The sequence below is a fragment of the Brachionichthys hirsutus genome, chromosome 10, assembly GCF_040956055.1.
Source record: "Brachionichthys hirsutus isolate HB-005 chromosome 10, CSIRO-AGI_Bhir_v1, whole genome shotgun sequence".
In the NCBI taxonomy this organism is placed as follows: Eukaryota; Metazoa; Chordata; class Actinopteri; order Lophiiformes; family Brachionichthyidae; genus Brachionichthys; species Brachionichthys hirsutus.
Genome location: NC_090906.1, coordinates 12,707,727 through 12,727,193, shown reverse-complemented (window position 1 = coordinate 12,727,193; position 19,467 = coordinate 12,707,727). Strand labels below are relative to the sequence as shown.

The 19,467-nt window shown below is 45.3% G+C and overlaps 1 protein-coding gene across 1 annotated transcript in view; it reads right to left on the bottom strand.

The window, feature by feature from the left end:
• The window catches only part of pknox2 (pbx/knotted 1 homeobox 2), a 29,032-nt gene extending 11,983 nt beyond the window's left edge, over positions 1-17,049 (bottom strand). The window contains 7 exon segments of the mRNA XM_068744498.1: positions 2,780-2,877; positions 3,709-3,844; positions 4,005-4,190; positions 6,349-6,520; positions 14,896-14,907; positions 15,401-15,537; positions 16,963-17,049. Coding sequence (XP_068600599.1) covers positions 2,780-2,877; positions 3,709-3,844; positions 4,005-4,190; positions 6,349-6,520; positions 14,896-14,907; positions 15,401-15,537; positions 16,963-17,049 — 828 coding nt within the window.
• Between the last annotated feature and the right edge of the window lie 2,418 nt (positions 17,050-19,467).

Genomic DNA, 19,467 nt, shown 5'->3' with positions numbered 1-19,467 from the left:
CGCGCAACAATGTTCAGTGCTGCTTCATGTGCAGCTAAGCGCTCGCGCTAGCAGTAAGATAATAGCACACATTTTACCCATGACTTCTGTGTGTGTGTGTGTGTGTGTGTGTGTGTGTGTGTATAATGGTATCATCACATACTAATTGCATTTTCATACATATCTAATAAATAATATGAAAGTAGTCCTTAATTTTATTTGTGATTTTATGGGTACTAGTGACATTGAGTCGATAGTGTCCATTCCTGAAGGCTAAAATGCTTCGGAGGGTTGTTTCCTAGTCACACGCATAAGCAAGCAGCACAAAAAGTCATGAATAAATAAAAAATGCATTCCTACTAAAGAATATAAATTGATTAATTTTATGCAGAGGGAGAAATCCCAGCAGTCTCTGAACTAAATAACAGACAACCCGCCTTACCCCAACCCCAACACACGATAACCCATAAATACACATTCACAAGCACACACAACAAGGCTCATTACAGTTGCAGCTGGGTGTCACGTGGATAACCCTCCTCTCATCCCCCTCGACCCTGAGAGAGGTTCCGGGGGAAAGCTAGCTTGAATTAATTGGCAGCATGAAGCTCGAGAGTGTGATTACTCGGGGCTCGTCGTTAAATCAGCGGCGGGACTGTGTTCAATTCCCTGCCTGCATGTAGCACGCAGCCTCAGCTGGGTCACGGCTTCGACAAGGCCACCTCTGACTTAAAGCGTGGAATTAGCTTCCTGAAACTGAGGTATGGCTACTGCCCACGGTGCCCTGTTTACACTTTAGTTATTAATATGTAGAGGTGAATGTTGAACCTCTCAAAGCAAAGACTGATCTCACCAGCGAAGGGTTAAATCCAACCAGTGTGCTGTTTCTCACACCGTACAGTGCAGTCACCAGACAACTTGAAGTATTCTGTTTAGAACGAGGGAATCTTTGTCTTGGTGGATTTGCCCCTTTGAAATGAAGACGTTTGCGATTCACAGTCGTGTCTGCCAAATAAAATAAAACCGTTCCGTCAAACCAAACCAAACAATAAGGCAAATAGGAAGTTGCAATGAAATATAGGGCAGTAAACTCCAGCGCTGCAAAAGCAAACAAACCACAGCTTCATAAAGCTTTCAACAGGTGCATTAAATCAGGCGAGCAAAGCAACGTTGATGCCTTTGTGCGAGTGAACGATGCCATTTGGTAAAGAGTCTGACTTGTTTCCTCCACAGACCCAAATCAGTTTTGTTCCAGTCAACGTCACGATCAAAGGAAGGAAAAAACCTTTACAAGTCTTTACCGCCAATGGCCATAACTCTGGAGAATCTGTGAATCTCTGGGTACCACATGAAAACTTCAGTTGCATTAAATACTTTTTAGGAGGGGTATTTAATCATTGGGATCTTACCTTTTGGATTGAAAGAAAATCTGTGGAAGTTTGACTTATCAATCCAATGAAAGAATCAAAAAGGTATTTGAGGACCGGCCCTCATCGTCAGAGCATGCTTACCAAAGCAAACCAGCTCCTCGTGGGAGACTTTTGAGACTTTTCAAGAACAGAACAACTACTACTGTACCTCCAGCTTGCCCCGTGGGGGGTCGCCACAGCAAACCTACGTTCTCCACTTCACCCTGTCCTTTCCATCTTCCTCCACAACACCAGCCACTCATGTCCTCCCTCACTACGTCCATGTATCTTCTCCTGGGTCAACCTCTAGTCCTGTTCTCTGGCAGTTCCATCCTCAGCATTCTCCTACCGACTGTCTCTCCTCTGGACATGTCCAAACCATCAAAGTCTGATTTCCAAAACGTCTAACCTTCACTGTCCCTCTTATTGTCTCATTTCTAATCCTATCCAACCTGGTCACTCCCAAGGAGAACCTCAGCATCTTCATCTCCACCACGTCTAGCTCCACCTCGTGTCTTTACCTCAGAGCTTTCCAAGAACAGATAACTTGCGTATGCAGGCATTAGTGCTGATTTTGCCGTTACACCAAAATGTCAGGGTACAAGCTCGGCACCAATGATGCTAAACCACTTTCCCTGGTATATCCTGTGCTCGTGGTCATTTTGTGAATGAGGAGGAAGCATCTCCTCCAACCTCCTTGGTTGACCTCTGTCTGAAAGCGATGAAAAGCTCACAGATTAAAATCGCTGGTTTCTTAAGGTGATTATGCAATTAGCACGCAATCGCCTCGCTGGAATCTTCCCCTGGAGGTTTTGATAAAGGAGTCCCTGAGGTTACGGCTGCTTCTTCACGAGACGCTCCAAGCACTTCATAACAATGATGCCAGTGCTTCTGTACAAAAGTAATTGGGCCCTAGTGACCAAGGAATATTTTGGCAGAGGTGCACAATGAAGATTTTTCATTTAAAGGGGGGATTTTGTGCCAAAAAAGAGAAGGCATAAACATGTTAAATTGCAATTGTTCTTTCTGTCTGCTCTTTACTTTATAACTCAGTTATGTCTATTGCATATTATACTATGCAATAGACATAAATATACATATTATATTTTTATATTTCATAGCTTTTTAACAGGTGAATGTGTTCAGATTCCTTAACAGTAAAGTTCCGCTCTGTGGAATTTGTAAATGATCACAGGGTGTGCGTCTCAATCATGTCTCTGCGTTGGAGCCCTTCCCAGCCGACTCTGGGTAAGAGTTGGGAGAAGCTCTGACCAAGTCACCAGTTCTTCAAGCTGTACTTTATAAAATAAAATAGTTTTCTGGAGGGGTATTGTAAAGAAGATGTAAAGAAGCCTTTTGATAATGAGACATGTGACGGTAGACAGTTTTACCTGCGAGTTCTGGATTTGGATGGTTCCCGGCGGCAGTGCTTGCGCTAACACTTGCCCCTGTGATGTCACCATGGCAACCGGCTGGTACAGGGTCCCACCTGAGGGGATAATTTGCCATCATGACTATGGAGTTTCTTCAGCAGCTATTTCTATACACCAGAGACTATTAAATTCACGAGAGACAACAAAAACCAAGGCACAGAGATAAAACATTTAAAAATGCAAAGTGCATTAATGTCCCGCAACCCGGGTGTGTGTGTGTTGGGGGGGGGGGGGGGGGGGGGTGTTGCTGGCTTAATTAGTCTTGATCAAGACACCCTCATCACAGTCTGCCTGAGCTCTTCCAGTGTGTAGTGATCAAAGCCAGAGACATGGATTTATTTTGGGTTAAAAGGGATTTCCAGAGGGCAGGATTAACATTTCGCTCTACAGGCTTTACATTATAAAAAAGTCAAGCAGCTGGAGAAGAGAAGGAAAGTGTCCCGGGCTGTCCGCTTGCACAGGACTCACCGCAGACGCATTTAAAGAAAGGATATTAAAATATATCATATTTAAAGGCTATGATTTGTTTTAAAATGGCATGTGCTGATTATAGACTGAGCCTGTGTGTTTTTAACAATGACAATGATAATATGTACTGTAAGTATTGAAAAGAATATTAATATACACGACAGCATACAGAGAGCACAGATCTGCACAAACATTATTACTATTAAAACCGAACAGATTCAACATAAATGTTCACCAGAGACATTAAAAAGCAATGCCCCTCCCACGCGGCGTGAGGATGAAACTGGACAGGAGTGGAAACCATTAAATGCACGTGTGACCATGCAAAGTAGAAAAAAATCACACTGCTGTTACTTGAAAAGGGAATTTGAAATCGAAAATTTAAATAATCCATAATTTTGTTTGGACAAAATTCTCACCTGACACCACTTGAGAGTTGATTGTAGTCATGGCAACATTGCCCTGTTGCAGACCCCCAGCAGGCAACACAATCCCTGAAGGGTTAACAGAGCTGGAGACAGAGGTCATGGATGGAGAGGAGGTCTGAATTAGTTCCTGGGGGGGGATCACAGAGAGACACTGGTGAGCAGAAGCAAAGAGGCTGTTTGTGATTGAAGATCCCCAGCAAACTCTACCTGGTGATAAATGACACGGTGTATCATGGCAACTGCTGCTCGGGGGGGGGGGGGGGTACCATAAAGGAACTGCGACTCACCTGCTGCATGTTGAGACTGGTGTGTGAAGGAGAGTAAGGTCCTCCGAGGTCGTTACGGAGGAGGTTGTCGCTGTGCATCTTGGTCTTGAGGCAGGTGATGTAACGGTTGCAGAAATCTTTACACAGCTCATTGACCTTCTCTAATTCCAGCAGATGGATTCGCAAAACCTGAATGGCCTTTACCATCTGAAGGAAACAAGCACAAACCATAAACTGATCGCCTTTGTGGCAAATGGCAAGCAAGAATGTTCTTTAGGAACACTGTGACAAGAGTCGTGCAGGGATGTCTCTTACAAGAACCCTTTCATCCTTCATTCCCTTAAAACCTGGAGTCAAACCTTCAACCCTTCAGTGTGCAGTGGCAAGAGGTGAACGCGACGGAGAACGTGACGGAGCGGTGCACCAGAAACATTACGTTCAAATATGTACTTCAAAGATGATCTTTTTAGTCTCTTTTAAAGGACAAATCCGGGTCTGACAAGCACAAATTGATGCTTTGAATCTTCCGTTCTGCACCTCCTGTTGTGCTCCCAGCATCGTTGAAGGCTCTGTATTAATTCATGCGTCCATTAAAAACAGAGCCAAGAAGAAATGCAAATATACTGCATTTATTTTCATTGCTGTAGAGCCAACTATCGATCGTCAGTACTTGTCCTATAGTGGTGTGTTCCTGGCGAGCAAACAAACCTTAAAGGCAGCATTCCGACCATCATGGGGCAGCGCTGAAGGGGGGACACACGCGGCGACACTTAAACCAATGAAATGTTTCATCCGACAAAGGCTTGTCGCTGCAACGGCAGCAGAGCAGCTCTGCTGTGTTGGACTAACGCTGAGGATGCAGACATCGAGACTTCTCACTGATCTCCTCGAGTACGAACACATTTATTTTAAACTGATGCACATTCAGCTATGAGGCTGGGGGGATCTGGTGACTTGTGTTATGCTCCAAGAGGAAACCGTCTCCACGCCATCTGGCCTGACATTTTCAAACAACAATCCCAATGAATGAATGGAACAGCAAATAAACCCGCGTCATAGTGACTACAGATGACCTCTGAAACACAAAAAAAGAATTTTGAATTTTAAGCTGAATAAAATCCGAAACGCAGAGTGAATGCTCATCAGCTGTGTGATTCTGCATTCCCTCCCTTCAACGTACCCTCAACGCTCGGGCTTTCCTTGGCTTTTGTGCAGCCCGTCGTAGTACACTCTGTCAAAGTCACCGCTCAAGGTCAACAAAATGGACCGAAAAGTGCTTGGCGAGGGAGGAGATAAATCAGCCAATTAGACTGCACTCGCTTAATCAAGGGACCAGTAACGCTGTGCCCATTCCAGCCAGCCAGGCCCAGGGTAACATTACTGCTTTGTGAAAGAGTTAGTGCCCTCTGGGAGGGGCGCTCACACCCAGTGCCTCATAAAACACACAGATGCAGGGTTAATTGACTGTTCAGTACTTGTCTGTCCGCCATCACTACTGTAATGGCAAGAGTGGACTTTCACCCCCCCTTGCCTCTGTCTTTGTCTGGCTTCAAACTCCTCCCCCCTCTTTTCTCAGTGAGCATGGTCAGCATCCTCCTTCTCTTAAATTGCAATTAGTGTCGGCTGTTGTGTAAGGAGAGGAGGATGAGGAGGATTATGTGATAAAAGGAGGGAACGCCATGGAGTGGATTGTCTCACTGCTCAAGCAACGGCCGGGTATTCCTACAAGGGCAGGGCGTCATACTCTGCACTATTAAGGCTACTGTATTAATTAATCCCATCTGAGTGAGAGATTAGCATCGAGTATGGAGAAGGAGAAAGTGAGGGAGATGAGAAAAGACCCCTAAAAGCATGGCTACTTGTTGCAGGTATCACTCAATTCATTCAGAGTTTAAAATCCAAAAGCTGGTCGGGGCAGCAACTCTAACCTAAGGAAACAGAGCATGCGTCCAATAGCTGAGGAACGCTATGCTTGACAGCACGGAGGCTAGCAGGCAATGCTGGCATGTTTGAAGTCGATCCAGAGAGAACATACAACGTCCTCACAGAAAGGCCCCACGTTGGATTTGAACCTGTGACCTTTTTTGCTGTGAGGCAAAAGTGCTACCCACTGCGCCACCATGCTACCCCCATCAAGTACTGTATTTTCCGAACTACAAGTTGTTCTGGAGTATAAGTCGCAAGACCAACCAAACTACTGGAAAAAAAAGTGACTTATAGTCAGGAAAATACGGTAATTAGTTAGTTCATATTTGTTATTTAAATGTGGTATTTGTTCCACCAGAGAGACTCAAGATAAGGTAATAATAACGTATCTGAAGCTTCCATGCCATGACTACGGTGGGTGTGGCAGAACTTTGCTTACCAAGTTGTCCAGCTCTGGATCTTCACTGAAGAAGGGCTTGTGTTCCCGCTCTTGCTGGTGCACAAAGTTTTCAATGTCAACGTCAAAACTGGCTGACGTGATGCATTCGGAGCCCTGGGTGGCCTGCTCACATTTCTCAAACAACAAGGCCAGCAGGGGAAACAATGGATGTCTGAGGAGAGAGAGAGACACAATGTGTCAGTTACATTGTGATCTGAACTCATATCTGTGTTGGTGGTATTCATTTTTATCACCACTCTATCAGCATGGTAGCTCCATGACATTTCCCTAAAAAAGGACATCCTGAATATACAGACAAGATTCAGCGAGATATGAAAAACTAAAAATACATTCAGTGGATGGGACATGGTCCAGTGGCAGGACAAGTCCTCACGGTGTCACCTGCATTGTTCCCCATCTCCCTCTTCCAGGGAAAGTCATAAGATCCCCAGATACACTGTGCAACGGTCCGTACGGCGCTGGAATGTGTGGCATGCTCCAAATTATTGAGCATTTCTGCTTGGAAGGAGGCCGATCCCCAAACAGTCAGGGCGACAGAAAACTGCAGTGCAACAAAAGCCGAGAAGAACCCGACAAAAAATACAGACTGAACAAAACTGTTTGACATACACAAGCCCCCCCCCCCCCCCCGTTCGATCTCCACACAGTCTCCTTTCTTCCTCTCGCACGCCGTTAGATGAATTAGGTTTCTGTTAAATTCATTATGAACTCTTGCCAGTATTTTATTTGGGAGTGTGTCTGTAATACGGCTTGTGTGGCATGCCGGGCTGATGTTGCAGGAACAAGCATAAAAGTGTGCAGGGAAGCGCTATAATGGGAGGGAACGACGACGAAGGACGAGGCCTTGGTGAAGAAGACAATCACAAACTGACCCACGACTCGACGAAGAGGAATAAAGTCGGCTACAATGACTTCAAATGAGGGAGACAACCTGAGCTCTTCTTGTTGCTGCCATGTTATTCCATTTTTTTTTTAGAATGATGGGTTTGACGTACTCATCTCACGTTGCTATGGTTACGACATACGTCCTGCAGAAAGTGCGATAGCCCGGTTGCTAACATTTTGTCCTAACTAAAGAGGAAAGAGTAGCGGAGAGTCTGTTTAAAAAAATAAAAAATAAAAGCAAACCATGAAGCATGTAGCATGTAGCTGAGCTGAAACTGGCCGGCACTCAATGAGTTAAACATGGTTTTTATAACTGTAAAAATCAAATATCTCAGGTGTGTATAGAATATTGATTTCTGCACTTACTCCCCATTGTTCAGACGTGTGTGTGTGTGTGTGTGTGTGTGTGAGTGTATATTTCAGGGGGCCGCGCTGACATGGAGGGAGACTCATGCTCTAACCCATGGCTCCCATTTGCAGCCTTTAATAGTCGTCTACATTATACTCTAATCTGCCTGATCCCAATTTAATGCCGCTCCCTCGGTCCGACGTGGCAGGAATACTAAACAGGACGGTCACATGCAGAGTGGGGAGTCTCTGCCGCGTCTGTTTAATGTCTGCTGGTGGATGGGGGGGGGGGGCTCTCAGCATTGCAGCTGGTGTCTTAACAAGTTATTTGCTCACACATACAGCCTTTGTTTTTAGTGTTATTTTCAAATACAATAACTCCACCAATGAGATCAGACATCCTACAGTGTCCAAAAAAAAAGAAGCTCTTTATACACATCAGACATGAGAAATTCTGTCAAGGAGACGTCACGCTGCGGACTGGGGGCCCGGTGGCGTTGTGGCTATTAAGACCCTTTATTGGTGGGAGTATGTGAGCTGAAAAATAGCGACAGCAAAAGCTAATAACAAAGCAAGACATTACAGGCGATAGCAGAGAGACGTCAAACGTCTCATGAGAAAAATGAAGAGGGTGTCGTGAAAACTAGCAACGCTCTTATTAGCTCATAAACCGATTGGGTTTTATCCTTTCATAACATCTTAAGTCTTTAAAAGCTGTTAAAATGTCCAGTTACTGCTGGACGTTTTGATGTTGGTGACGTACACAAATACACACATACAAAAATACACACAAGGACAGGATTACTTGACCATTTCTCCTTCTTAGGTCGTGTTTTCAGTCACGTCTTCTCATTTTTACTAACTTTATCTATTTAGCATCCTTTCATAACATCTTAAGTCTTTAAAAGCTGTTAAAATGTCCAGTTACTGCTGGACGTTTTGATGTTGGTGACGTACACAAATACACACATACAAAAATACACACAAGGACAGGATTACTTGACCATTTCTCCTTCTTAGGTCGTGTTTTCAGTCACGTCTTCTCATTTTTACTAACTTTATCTATTTAGCATTGTGAGATGGGTTATTTTGTTTTGTTTTATTTTGTTGGGTCAATTACTCAAAACTGCTCCAAAGAATCCTTGGAGAAGGAAAGGCTTTGGTGTGGCAGAGACTTGGATTTAATCTTAATCTTTTCCTTTAAAGTGATCAGATCAACTTTGCCTGTGTGTCTCGGGGCAACCAATGCACAATCTGCATTAAATCTAGAGAGCTAAAGGTGAACAAAATCTACACATAAGAGCCTGATCTAAACCTGTGTGCTGATAATTTGCATAGATGTATTATATTAGCATTTTTTTCCTCACTTATAGATGCATCAGCAAAATTCTTAAACTTCGACAATTGAAACCAAGCAACATTCACCATCCTGTAGTTTTTGACTCTATTTTTAGCCTCACTGTAGTTGAATAAAGAAAAGCGAAGAACAAACACTTTTTTTTTTGTTTTGACATGTTTTGCTTCTGCAGGAATTAAGCCTGAATTCTCATTGGTGCTCTGGGCAGGTTTCGACTGAAGGATGTACGTAAAAGTCTAAAAGCTATCGAGGCAATCAGGGCTTGCATGAAAAAATATCCATCCTTGACCACGCACCATTGAGCACAGTTGGACGTTGCCAACTCAGAGTGAGGCCAAAAAGGAAAAGAAATGAAAACTACCCCTCTGTGCTTTCTGTGACCTTTACACAGGAAGTCGGGATTAAGGTAGATGGTCTGTGAAAAGGCATTCTTTCTTATGCCGCCTTGGTCTATGTGTGTGTCCGCGGGTGCATGGTCATGTGATGTGTGTTTTCCTGTCTTTCACTACCTCCTGCAACTAAACTGACCCCCACTGACCCCCCCCCCCCCCACCCACCCCTGTGGTGGCTGCCAGAAGTGGCGGGTTCTATCTGCAGTGCGACGGAGTGGAGATTGCCGGCTGGGGGATCATTACAACAGCCATAAAAGAGCGATTTACAGGAGGGCCAGTGAGTGGAGTCAGCACGGTCCCCCCCACCCTGCAGCACCGCAATGTGCTGGATTACCCACGGAAAGCCCGAAATGGAGAAATGGAGGCCAGTGGGGGGAACGTGATGACTTAAACATGAAGGTGAGGGACGTGGCAACGCCAGTGACATCTGCTTTATGGTTGGTGAGTCAGAAGCCGGAGAAGGAAATAAGGGGCCACTTGATTTTTATGTTGGATTAAAGTGCAGTGCACTTGAAAAAGTAAAAACGTGAGTTAAGTTATTATTTTTTTAGTGATGCGGAAAGGGAAATTCATTCTGTGCATGCAGCATCTAAGCATTACAGGCAGTGTCCAGCCACTACGCTGATAATTCCAGCTCTAAACCTGTGCCTTCGCTAAAGGCTGTGACTGGGAACACGTGTTTTCTAGAGATCGTAACACTAAAGAGAGAGAGCCCCCCCCCCCCCAACCCCCAACCCAACCCCCCAACCCAACCCCCAGACAGGACTCAACCCAGGAACTTCTGCTGCGAGGTGTTGCATCAAACCACAGAGTCATTTTAACAAAAAAAACTATTGTAATTGCTGTTAAGTGCAGACAATATTCGACAGCTGTTGTGGAGCTCAATACATCTTTGGGATTTGCTTTTGGTCAATTATTGCACCAAAGTTCAAACATCAAAATATCACTGAAGCTCACGTGACTTAATTACGCTTAAAGAGAGAGAACTGAAAATTAGATATCAATGCCCAGCATGCTGCCAACCGATCGCATCACATGGCGTTTGCTTTGTCACGTTATCATTCAGCATCTGGACTTGGCTCCCGCCAAACCGCCACTCTGACACATGCTTAACATGAAAGGGGCGCTTTGGTCAAGTTAGTACTCCATAAACTTTGTGGTTAGATCGAGGAAAGCGCCGGAGAAGTGTTTGCTCCCACTCAGGATGACTCATAGGTTGATTGATCCCCCCCCGGGACCCCTGTGTGTCAAAGTGTCCACACAGAGATCCTGACCTGCTACCAATGCTTTGGTGAGTGAGTGACAGTCTGAACCGTTTGCATGATGGATTGTGTGATTGTTGTTCTTCCACTGTGTCGTCCTCTTGGTCTCGGCCGCCGGAGCGAGCGGCAGCTCCGGCATAATTAGTTTTTAAGAAGGCCCTTTTTTGTATTTTGGCTATATTTTTCATTTCCTCTGCCAGGAAGCAGAGATATTGTTTTATCTCCTCCAATTCCTTTGACACTTCCTTGTTTTTTTCCTGTTTCCTGCGTTTGTGAAAGGGTGAATGCTGACTTTTGTTTTGAAGAACTCTGAGTGGTAAATATTAAGAAGGCCTATGTAAACGTGCCCCATTTTATTTTGTTTATTAGTTTGTCTAAACCCCCCCCCCCCCCCCCCCCCCCCCGGTAAAACAGGTAAAACTGCAGCTACAGAAGTGTGCATTTGAGTTAGCTCACAAATCAAAGCAGTTGGGTCTCCTACGGAACGAGCCATGATTGCCTACTTTCACGATAATCTGGCAGGCCACCAAGTGGGTACAGAGAGAGGTGTGTGTGTGTGTGTGTGTGTGTTTATATGAATCTGTGTGTGAGCTGGAGAGAAAGCCAGTGATGGAGGCCCCTCCCTCGCTGTCTCTGCTCCCCACTGTTCACCAGCCTAATCAGGCCTGCTGCACGCTCGTTTTATTAGAAAGCCCTTTGTGGTGGATTCCTGCTGAGCGTTCTCCCAACAAGGCCCCAGTTTCTCCAGGCTACCTGTCTGAAGCACCGAGACGGCACGCACGCAAACACACACACACACACACACACACTACCTGAATAAACCAGATTTGTATTTATTTGTTTACTTTGTGAAATCACATTTACACTTCACTCTCAATCAACAAGCTCCACCCATCAGCAGCACGAGCTGCCTGGCTGCTCCACAGCAGTGATATAACCACTAAATTGAATATATCCAGCCTTATTTGTATTTATTTTTTTGGATGATCTGGCTCAACGAACCCTAAAATCCCCAGTAGCAGGTAATAACCAGAGTAGTCGGGTGCATCATTGGACTCTCCTGCGGCACAAACTGCATGGAAGTTGCTGCTTCAAACTATTGTGAAGAAGTGCACCTCGTGAAGCTCTTAAATTACGAATGAATGACTTTGGTTCTGTTGCCGCGCTCTAACCGTCCCCACTGAAGAAAACGGCACCAATACCAATCCTCTAAAATAGTAACGTTGATAACTCGTAAAAAAACAAACACATTTAATGCTATACTATTTCCCGACATCAAGACAACATTTTGACAAATTTGCCCCAATAAAAAAAAAATTAAAAAGGGGAATGGAAATTCTAGACTTCCTTTCACATCCAAGTCAAGCAGTATGGAAGCTCATAAAAATGTCCATCTGAAAGAAACAGCCAATAAAGCCGCTTGAGCTTTGACACGGTTTCCTGCCTTCAGCGGTGGCTGAGTCCCGACACACACGCTGACCTGCTAAACAGGGGAGACACATCCTGCTTTGAGCTCTTCAGTGGTGAAGAAAGCACGGATGCATTGTGTCTGTGAGGTTACGCACGCCGTGGAGGGATGTGCACGGGAACACGGCCACCTATTGAAAAAGGATCCCACCATTGTCAAAAGATGGAACCAATCAATTTTGGATTTTTCCACTTTCTGAAATGCATTGAGGAACGACTCTTCCCTGAGGCCAGTTCAGTATGTTTCATGAACTGGTTCTTCTAAGAAAATAATCTGAGGGACAGAGTGCAGGTTTTTTTTTTTATTCTAGACCCAAACCCTCGTGCGATGATCACATCCAATGTCCATGGTCCAGACTCACAAACTTATAGCTTTTCTTTTTTCTTTCTTCAAGTTCATTTCATTGCAGCATAAGCGTGCAAAAACGGTTTCTGTTCAATCGACATTCATTCTCACAACATAACCCTGGGCTCAGGTGAGATGAAAACAGGTGAGTTCTGGCTCACTTCCTGCTCATCATGAAGGATCATCGATCGCCTCGGTTGTCGCTGGTCGTCGGAGAAGACGCCCTGCTAACCCGGGTGGTTTATGGTTAGTTACAACATCAACAAAACGAGATACGCAGGCATCCATCCAACCAGCTATTTTCTTATTTTAAATTCCAACTGAACAGTTGAGAGGACTGTGGTAACGTACATAAAAAAATAAAAAGGTCGAAATAAGCAATCAATTAATCAATCAAAAAGGGACATAAGAGAAGCAACGAGTTCGATCGTGAGGTCAAGTTTGTACGGCTGTAACAACACATCATGACTACTACTACTACGACTATTACTACTACCACTACTACTACTGCACTTCTGGCTTGTCCCGTGAGGGGCCGCCACAACCTTCTCCACTTCGCCCTGTCCTTTGCATCATCCTCCCCAACACCAGCCACTATCCGGTGTGACTTTCTTATTTATGTTGATTTGCTTATTGTAAGTTTGGCACATTTTTACGCCGGATGCCATTCCTGACGCAACCCTCTGCATTTATCCGGGCTTGGGACCGGCACAAGGGAGAAACTGGCAATGCTACGTTAGCTCCGGCTAACCGCACTACCCGTGCTACCCATGAGGCTGCATTAACAACACATCATGACTAAAATCGATGAAGAAAACTGTGATAAATCAAATGATCTGAATTCTGATGGCATTTTTAAAACAGCAGAGGGCGTGTTCTACTCTTAGCTTTGTTTGCTTCGGGTCATACATCATTACTGTTAACGGTTGTTAGACAAAAAGACCAGAAGTTAATTTCACATGCTTTACATTAGATAACATTACCCTCGGGTCTAATGGGCCTGAACGCTACATATGTATTATACATGTATATGGCTGTGGGGGAGGGGGGGGGGGGCAGTGTGTGAAAACAAGGTTTTTTACATGTTATTTTCAGACGTTTTCTTGAGGTCATTGTGTTTCAGGTTGAGAAAGTAATTAGATTCGTACAGACCCCACCAGCGCAGAGGGGGGGGGGGGGGGGGGGGGGGGTTGGACTGTAGTGAATGTGGCTCTTCTGTGTAAAACAAACTTATCTGACCTTGGCAAACACAACTTTGTCTTCCGAAGATGTTTCTGAGCGTCATATAAAACATTTCTGCTGAGAAAAACAACAAACTAAAACAACAACAAGAGCTATTATCATGTCGCTTTCAATTACGCCGGTGCTTCCATTTTGGAATTAGCTTCCAACAGCCGTGAACACTAAATCTGCAACCCGGAAAAAAAAAAAAAAAAAAAGACGCAGAGAATCCAGAAGGATTTTTATAGTAAATGCCACAACTCATTAGGCTAATTACTCCATCACACATTAACTCGCTCCTAATAACAAAGCCGGCAGAGAGACAGATAGAGGGAGAGCGGAAACCACACATCTCCTCGTCAAATTGGCATTCTTGCAATTAGTGAAGAGAAACATTAAAGCCCACACAGGCTTCCTGAGCAAAAAATAATTAAAGAATAAAAAATGGCTGCGAATCTCTCAGCTTTTCCTCCCTTCAAAGCGTGCAAGCACCCGTGTGAGCGCCGCGGAGAGGCAGATCAGACTCCCATTAAAACAACACTGCTATTTGAGTCTTTCTTGCATAATTTGACTCTCTGTGGGAGAAATGGCTTGTAAAGTCAAATTTAATTGCATTTATAACAAGGTAACAAGGTGCATTTAGTCATTAGCTCCTCACTCGGGCAAAAGAGATTCAACATTTTTTAAAAAAAATATGAAAAAAATGAGCATGTGCCCCCCCCCCCCCCCCCTCCCTCTGAATACAGAGCAGCAAGAGTTCCACTTAAGAGCTACAAATATTCGCATTAGAGCGGCTCCTGTTGTTCCCTGAGCTCAAAGTGTTGATCACAACATTTCGATTGGCCATCAGACGCAATCGCAGACTCGGTTGCGTCTATATTCTGCAGAGCATCATCCGGCTGCACTCGGATTCCCGACGATGCCCCCCTGCAGCCTCATAGAGAGAAACTGAAAACGTAACGCTTGGCTGACGCTAATGCTGCGTTTGATTTTCCATTCAACAGATTTCATCCTGCAGAAATAGAAAAAATACGTCTTAATGTTAGTGTCAATTAAATATGAGGAGGCGAAATATGAGCTGGCACTTGGGTTGGGTTTAGGCATGCAATCGCCCTGATGGACGCAAACTAACGACACACATTCTGTCATTAATATTTTAACTTTTCACCGTCAACCAAAGACCAAGACGTTCACACTAGTGGTTCAGATCCGGAGCCAGGTCTCTACCGCTGGAAGAGTGACGCTTACCTTTGAAAATGACTGATGGCATGAAAGAGAAATAAGTTGTCACACTAGTTATGTCTTACACTAAACAAATCCTGCGTATTTTTTAATGCGTGTGTTTATTTATTCATTCATTTATTTTTCATGTCCACTGGAGCCCTCGGAGACCGGCGAGCTGCACCGTCCTATTTCTGGTCGACTCCTTTTAGGTTTGTGAATGATGCTTCAATGACAAATTGAAGGTGACAGACTCCATGGTATGATTTTTAAAGGTTTTTGGAGAACACTAGCGCGGCGCTAGCCTTCAGGCAGCACATCAACTTAATGCAATTTCATAAAGCCCGCAAAAAGCACAGCGAAGAGACGAGGCGATAAAGATGTCAAAGTAGGAAGTGAATGACGAAGGGTCGGGAAACCGAACCTGGCTTTCCGAATCGCCACATTTACTTACTCTGTGGTGAATCAGAGGGTGGTAAACAGCATTTTCAGTCAAAGTAACCCGTGACGACGCCTGGGAGGTCAAACCAACCTGTAAACGGCCCTCTTGTCAGACTCAAGCTGGGCCTGGGGGTCAAGGGTCACGCTGACTGCGGTATTTCCAGCTGCAGAGGCTGCTGGGATGTGGACCTGCGGGGTCTTGGTGCTCTGCTGGGTGGTGCCCGTCATCTGGGGGACACATTAAAAACAAAAATGGCATCTTTCAACCCGTCTTCCTCGTCGTGAGAAAACACTTGCGCTCGCCAGGTCTTAGTTTTAATCACTTTTCAAACGCAATGCGCTGGACGCCAGCGGACTACCAATGGGAACGCGGCTGCGATGAATCACCGTCGCCTGGCAGGCCGGCGGCTTCGTAATGGAGCTGTTAGGTAGAACGAACGAGATGAGAGAGTAATTGGACGAGGCGCGCCCGCGTCGTATTTACTGTAGATTCCTGTTCGATGATAAATATTCACGTACGATTTAGCGGCTGAGCGGTGCGTTCAGAACGGGCCGTGCAGCTGATTTATGTCCCTCAACACGGAGTCATTAGAGAACGCGTGTCGCCTTCGTGCGACGCGATCTGTGCTGTTGAGTGGGCAGAGGCCGCTGTCCACTCCATCCCGCTTCCCTCTCTCGTTCATTTTCTCTGAGGAAGTCTACCCCCCCCCCACCCACTAACTCCCTACCCCTTCTTTTTCTCGTCAGGGTGGGACGGGAGGAATCTTCAAGTCTTAATCCCAGCACCAAATGGGAAATAAATTAGCTTCTTCACACTTAACTAGCTCTCATTTGCATTTGCCGAGCATGCAGGGGGGGGGCTCTGGAGCCCCCCCCCCCCCCCCCCCCCCCCGGCACTAATCCTCTGATGGCGGTAGACGGAGGCGGTGAGGACCATGCAGGAGGAGGAGAACTCATCTCCACCTGCAGCCCACCTGATGTTCTGGAGCGCTCAACCAATCACTGGTTCTGCAACAAGCATCCGACTGCAGAATGGGGCGGGGCTTCTTATTCCATCGTTCATAATGCGCTCATTAATTATTACATGCGAACCAACAGTTTGATGTTTACTATTTTTTGCAGCGTAACTTCAAGACGCCAACGGCTACTTCCGGAGTTTGAGTCTCATTATCTTGTTGAGGTTTCAGCTTTTTAAGCAGCCAATCAAAAGTGATGTTTTAGAGGAAAGACGACACCTGCATGATGCTAAATGTCAATTTTGATTATATTCATGTCACATTATATACATTCCTTAAAGTCAGTAACGTGGGATTTTTTTTTCTTTTTTGGGTAAATCTTAATTTTATTTATTCGTATTAGTTTTAAAACAATCTAAAAACGGTAAATTTAAGATTTCATTTCATTTCATTTCTAACCGCTTATTCCGCTATCGGGTCACGGGCCAAGCTGGAGCCAATCCCAGCAGTCTAAATTTAAGATACAGATTAATTAAAAAAAACACCCTTAGTCATCAATGACTAATCACCACAAGGATTTCTCATTGGCTTGCATCAGAATCAATCAGAATTTAAGGTAAGACACGGGGGCCCACTTCCAACAGCAGCGTCTCAAACATGAAAGCATCTTCATCATTTGCGGTGGTAAGTGTCTGACCTGTTGGCTCTCCTGGTACGATGGTGGAGGAACACTCTGGGTGGCCATCATTGTCACTGCAGCTGCTGGGGGCGCATGTTGCATCATGGGACAGCTTCACATTGAGGCTGGGGAAGACAGAAGAGAGAGTGTGATTCTATTACAGCCGCAGCCACCAGATGCTGCTGTGACTGAAGAATAAACCATCAGCCCCCCCCCCCCCCCCCCCCCCCCCCCCTTCCTCGTTTGCTAGGATTGCTCTTCCGATGACATCGAGGAGGATGAAAGCGACGCAGCAACGGGACACATTCCAGCAGGTCCATGATGAGACCACACATGCACGCACGCACACACGCACACACACACACGAACCTGGCTGCTTGTTTACTCATCACAGAGCTACGCTTGTTTGCTCATTTCAAGCCGGCTTTTAACGCCGTGCATTGTGGCGGAGTCGCCTTGGTCGTCTCGACGTGTCGCTGTTGCACTCTCACCGAGCCAATCACAGGGGCTAATTAGAGCTGTTGTTGGTGGGCTAATTGCTATTGGCCAGGACCCCACAGGGCCGAGCGCTGTAACCGTTGCCCCCCACCCACACTGAAACAGCTAATTGGTTCAGGGTTCCATTATGTGCGTGAACACACACACACACACACACACACACACACACAGACCACCTACCAACAGCCCAACTTACTACAGACAAGCACAGCAGGTGCTCCATCCTGAAGCTACACGTAACCTATGTGCATGCGCCACATGGAAATGCCCTCTAAATTAACTAATTAACCTGAGGGGGGGGGGGGGGTATAAATGTGAACGCAAATCGTTTTTATTTGTCTCTCTGCTGTTTTTAACCCCAATAAAATATGACTCTAACTCTATGATCTATGAATGTGGGCCAGTCAAATGATCATTTCTTCTATAGCAAATGTTGGCTGAAATTGAAAAAGAAAAGCAACCTTCAAACGCCACTTCCAGCTCTGTGTGATCATGAAAGGTTGGCAGCAGTTCAAGTGGGCCGGTGGTGCCGGCCTGGAGGACAGCACTCGATTTTAAGCTTGTGAAATTGGGACCGGAACATACGAGCGAACCTCTGCGTCGGTTGCAACATCCTCTCAAAGCTAAAGCCTCGGGAAATACAAATGGGCCCGGCTGACCGTAAAAGCTGAGGATTTGTGAGGAGGGTGAATCCTGGTGGAAACTCAAGAGTAGAATATTTTCAGGGATCCCTGAGATTTAACACAAAATGAAAACGGAACTCAGTATAAATGCATCAATGTGAGTGAGGTGGGATAAGCTCCTCCCACCCGTCCAAACTCAAACGCGGCCCCTTGTGTTACGTTTACCTCCAGAGGTAAATGGATGTGTTTCTAAATTAAGTCTGATCCTTCTCTATTGGAACGCAGTAAAACAAAAGGTCATCAGAAGCTAATAGCAGCTGATGAGCAAACAGAGTTCTGTAACCTAGGGAACGGCTGAAATCCCTTTCACCTTCTGTTTGTCTGTCTCTAAGGAACAAGGCTCCTAAAGATAAGATGGAGACATTTTTTCATCATTTCATCATCATTTTTGTCTTGCCTTCACCAAGACGCTGGACAAACGGATTTGTTGTATCTGCAAAAGCTCCGGATCTAGAATCCAGAAGAATCCTCCATTACTGAAAGTGTGCTATTTGTGAATAACTTCTAAACTAATAGTGATTTCAACGTGAATGTAATTGCTAAATGTTTGTTTTCACGGTTAAGGAATCTAAAAATAGAGATAAAATAAATGTCGGACAATAATTTCTGCTGTAAATCCGAGCTCTCCGAGTGCTTTTCTAGTTTATATTAACTGCCTACTTTGTATACATCCAGAAAACCTGCAGGCTGGAATGTGGCAGTAAACCCCCCCGCTGTGTCTGAGTGGGCTGTCGATGCCGGACCTTCCCCGCTGAGCTCACACCCACTGACTCATGGCTCAGACTCCTCAAAATCTCTCATCCACTGCTGGAGGTTGGTTCATTTCCACTGACGAGCTCTAATTTGGGCTTTAGCTCATCTATCAGGTCATCCTTTGCTTGTGTTTGCCGTGTCTGCATTCAGGGCTGCATCACATGAGCGTGTTTGCAATTTGCACTGTGTGTGATCACGCTTGTTTGCGCGCCGTGTCTCCGCGAGTCATCTTGTGCGCTGATTGCGTCTTCTGGTTTCTGTTCTCATTCCAACTGGTATCAGCTGAGAGGCATCTCCAGCGTTATCAGGCCTCATTTTAATTGCAAATTCAGAGAGCGTGTCGGTGATTAAAATGGAAAATTGCACATTAATTGATGAGACTGAAGATAAAGCAATTCCAATTACTGCACAGTATTTTAGGCGGCCTCTCAAGTTTCGCCGTCCCTCAAAGGAACGAGCCTCCAAACGCCAAATTTGAGCGGGCAATCGTGCATCAGTAAATATAGACGCACAGACACGCCGTGGCTGCTGAAGCGCGGATCTACATACAAGGAAAGACAAGAATACTCAACGACAACAAGGCATTTAA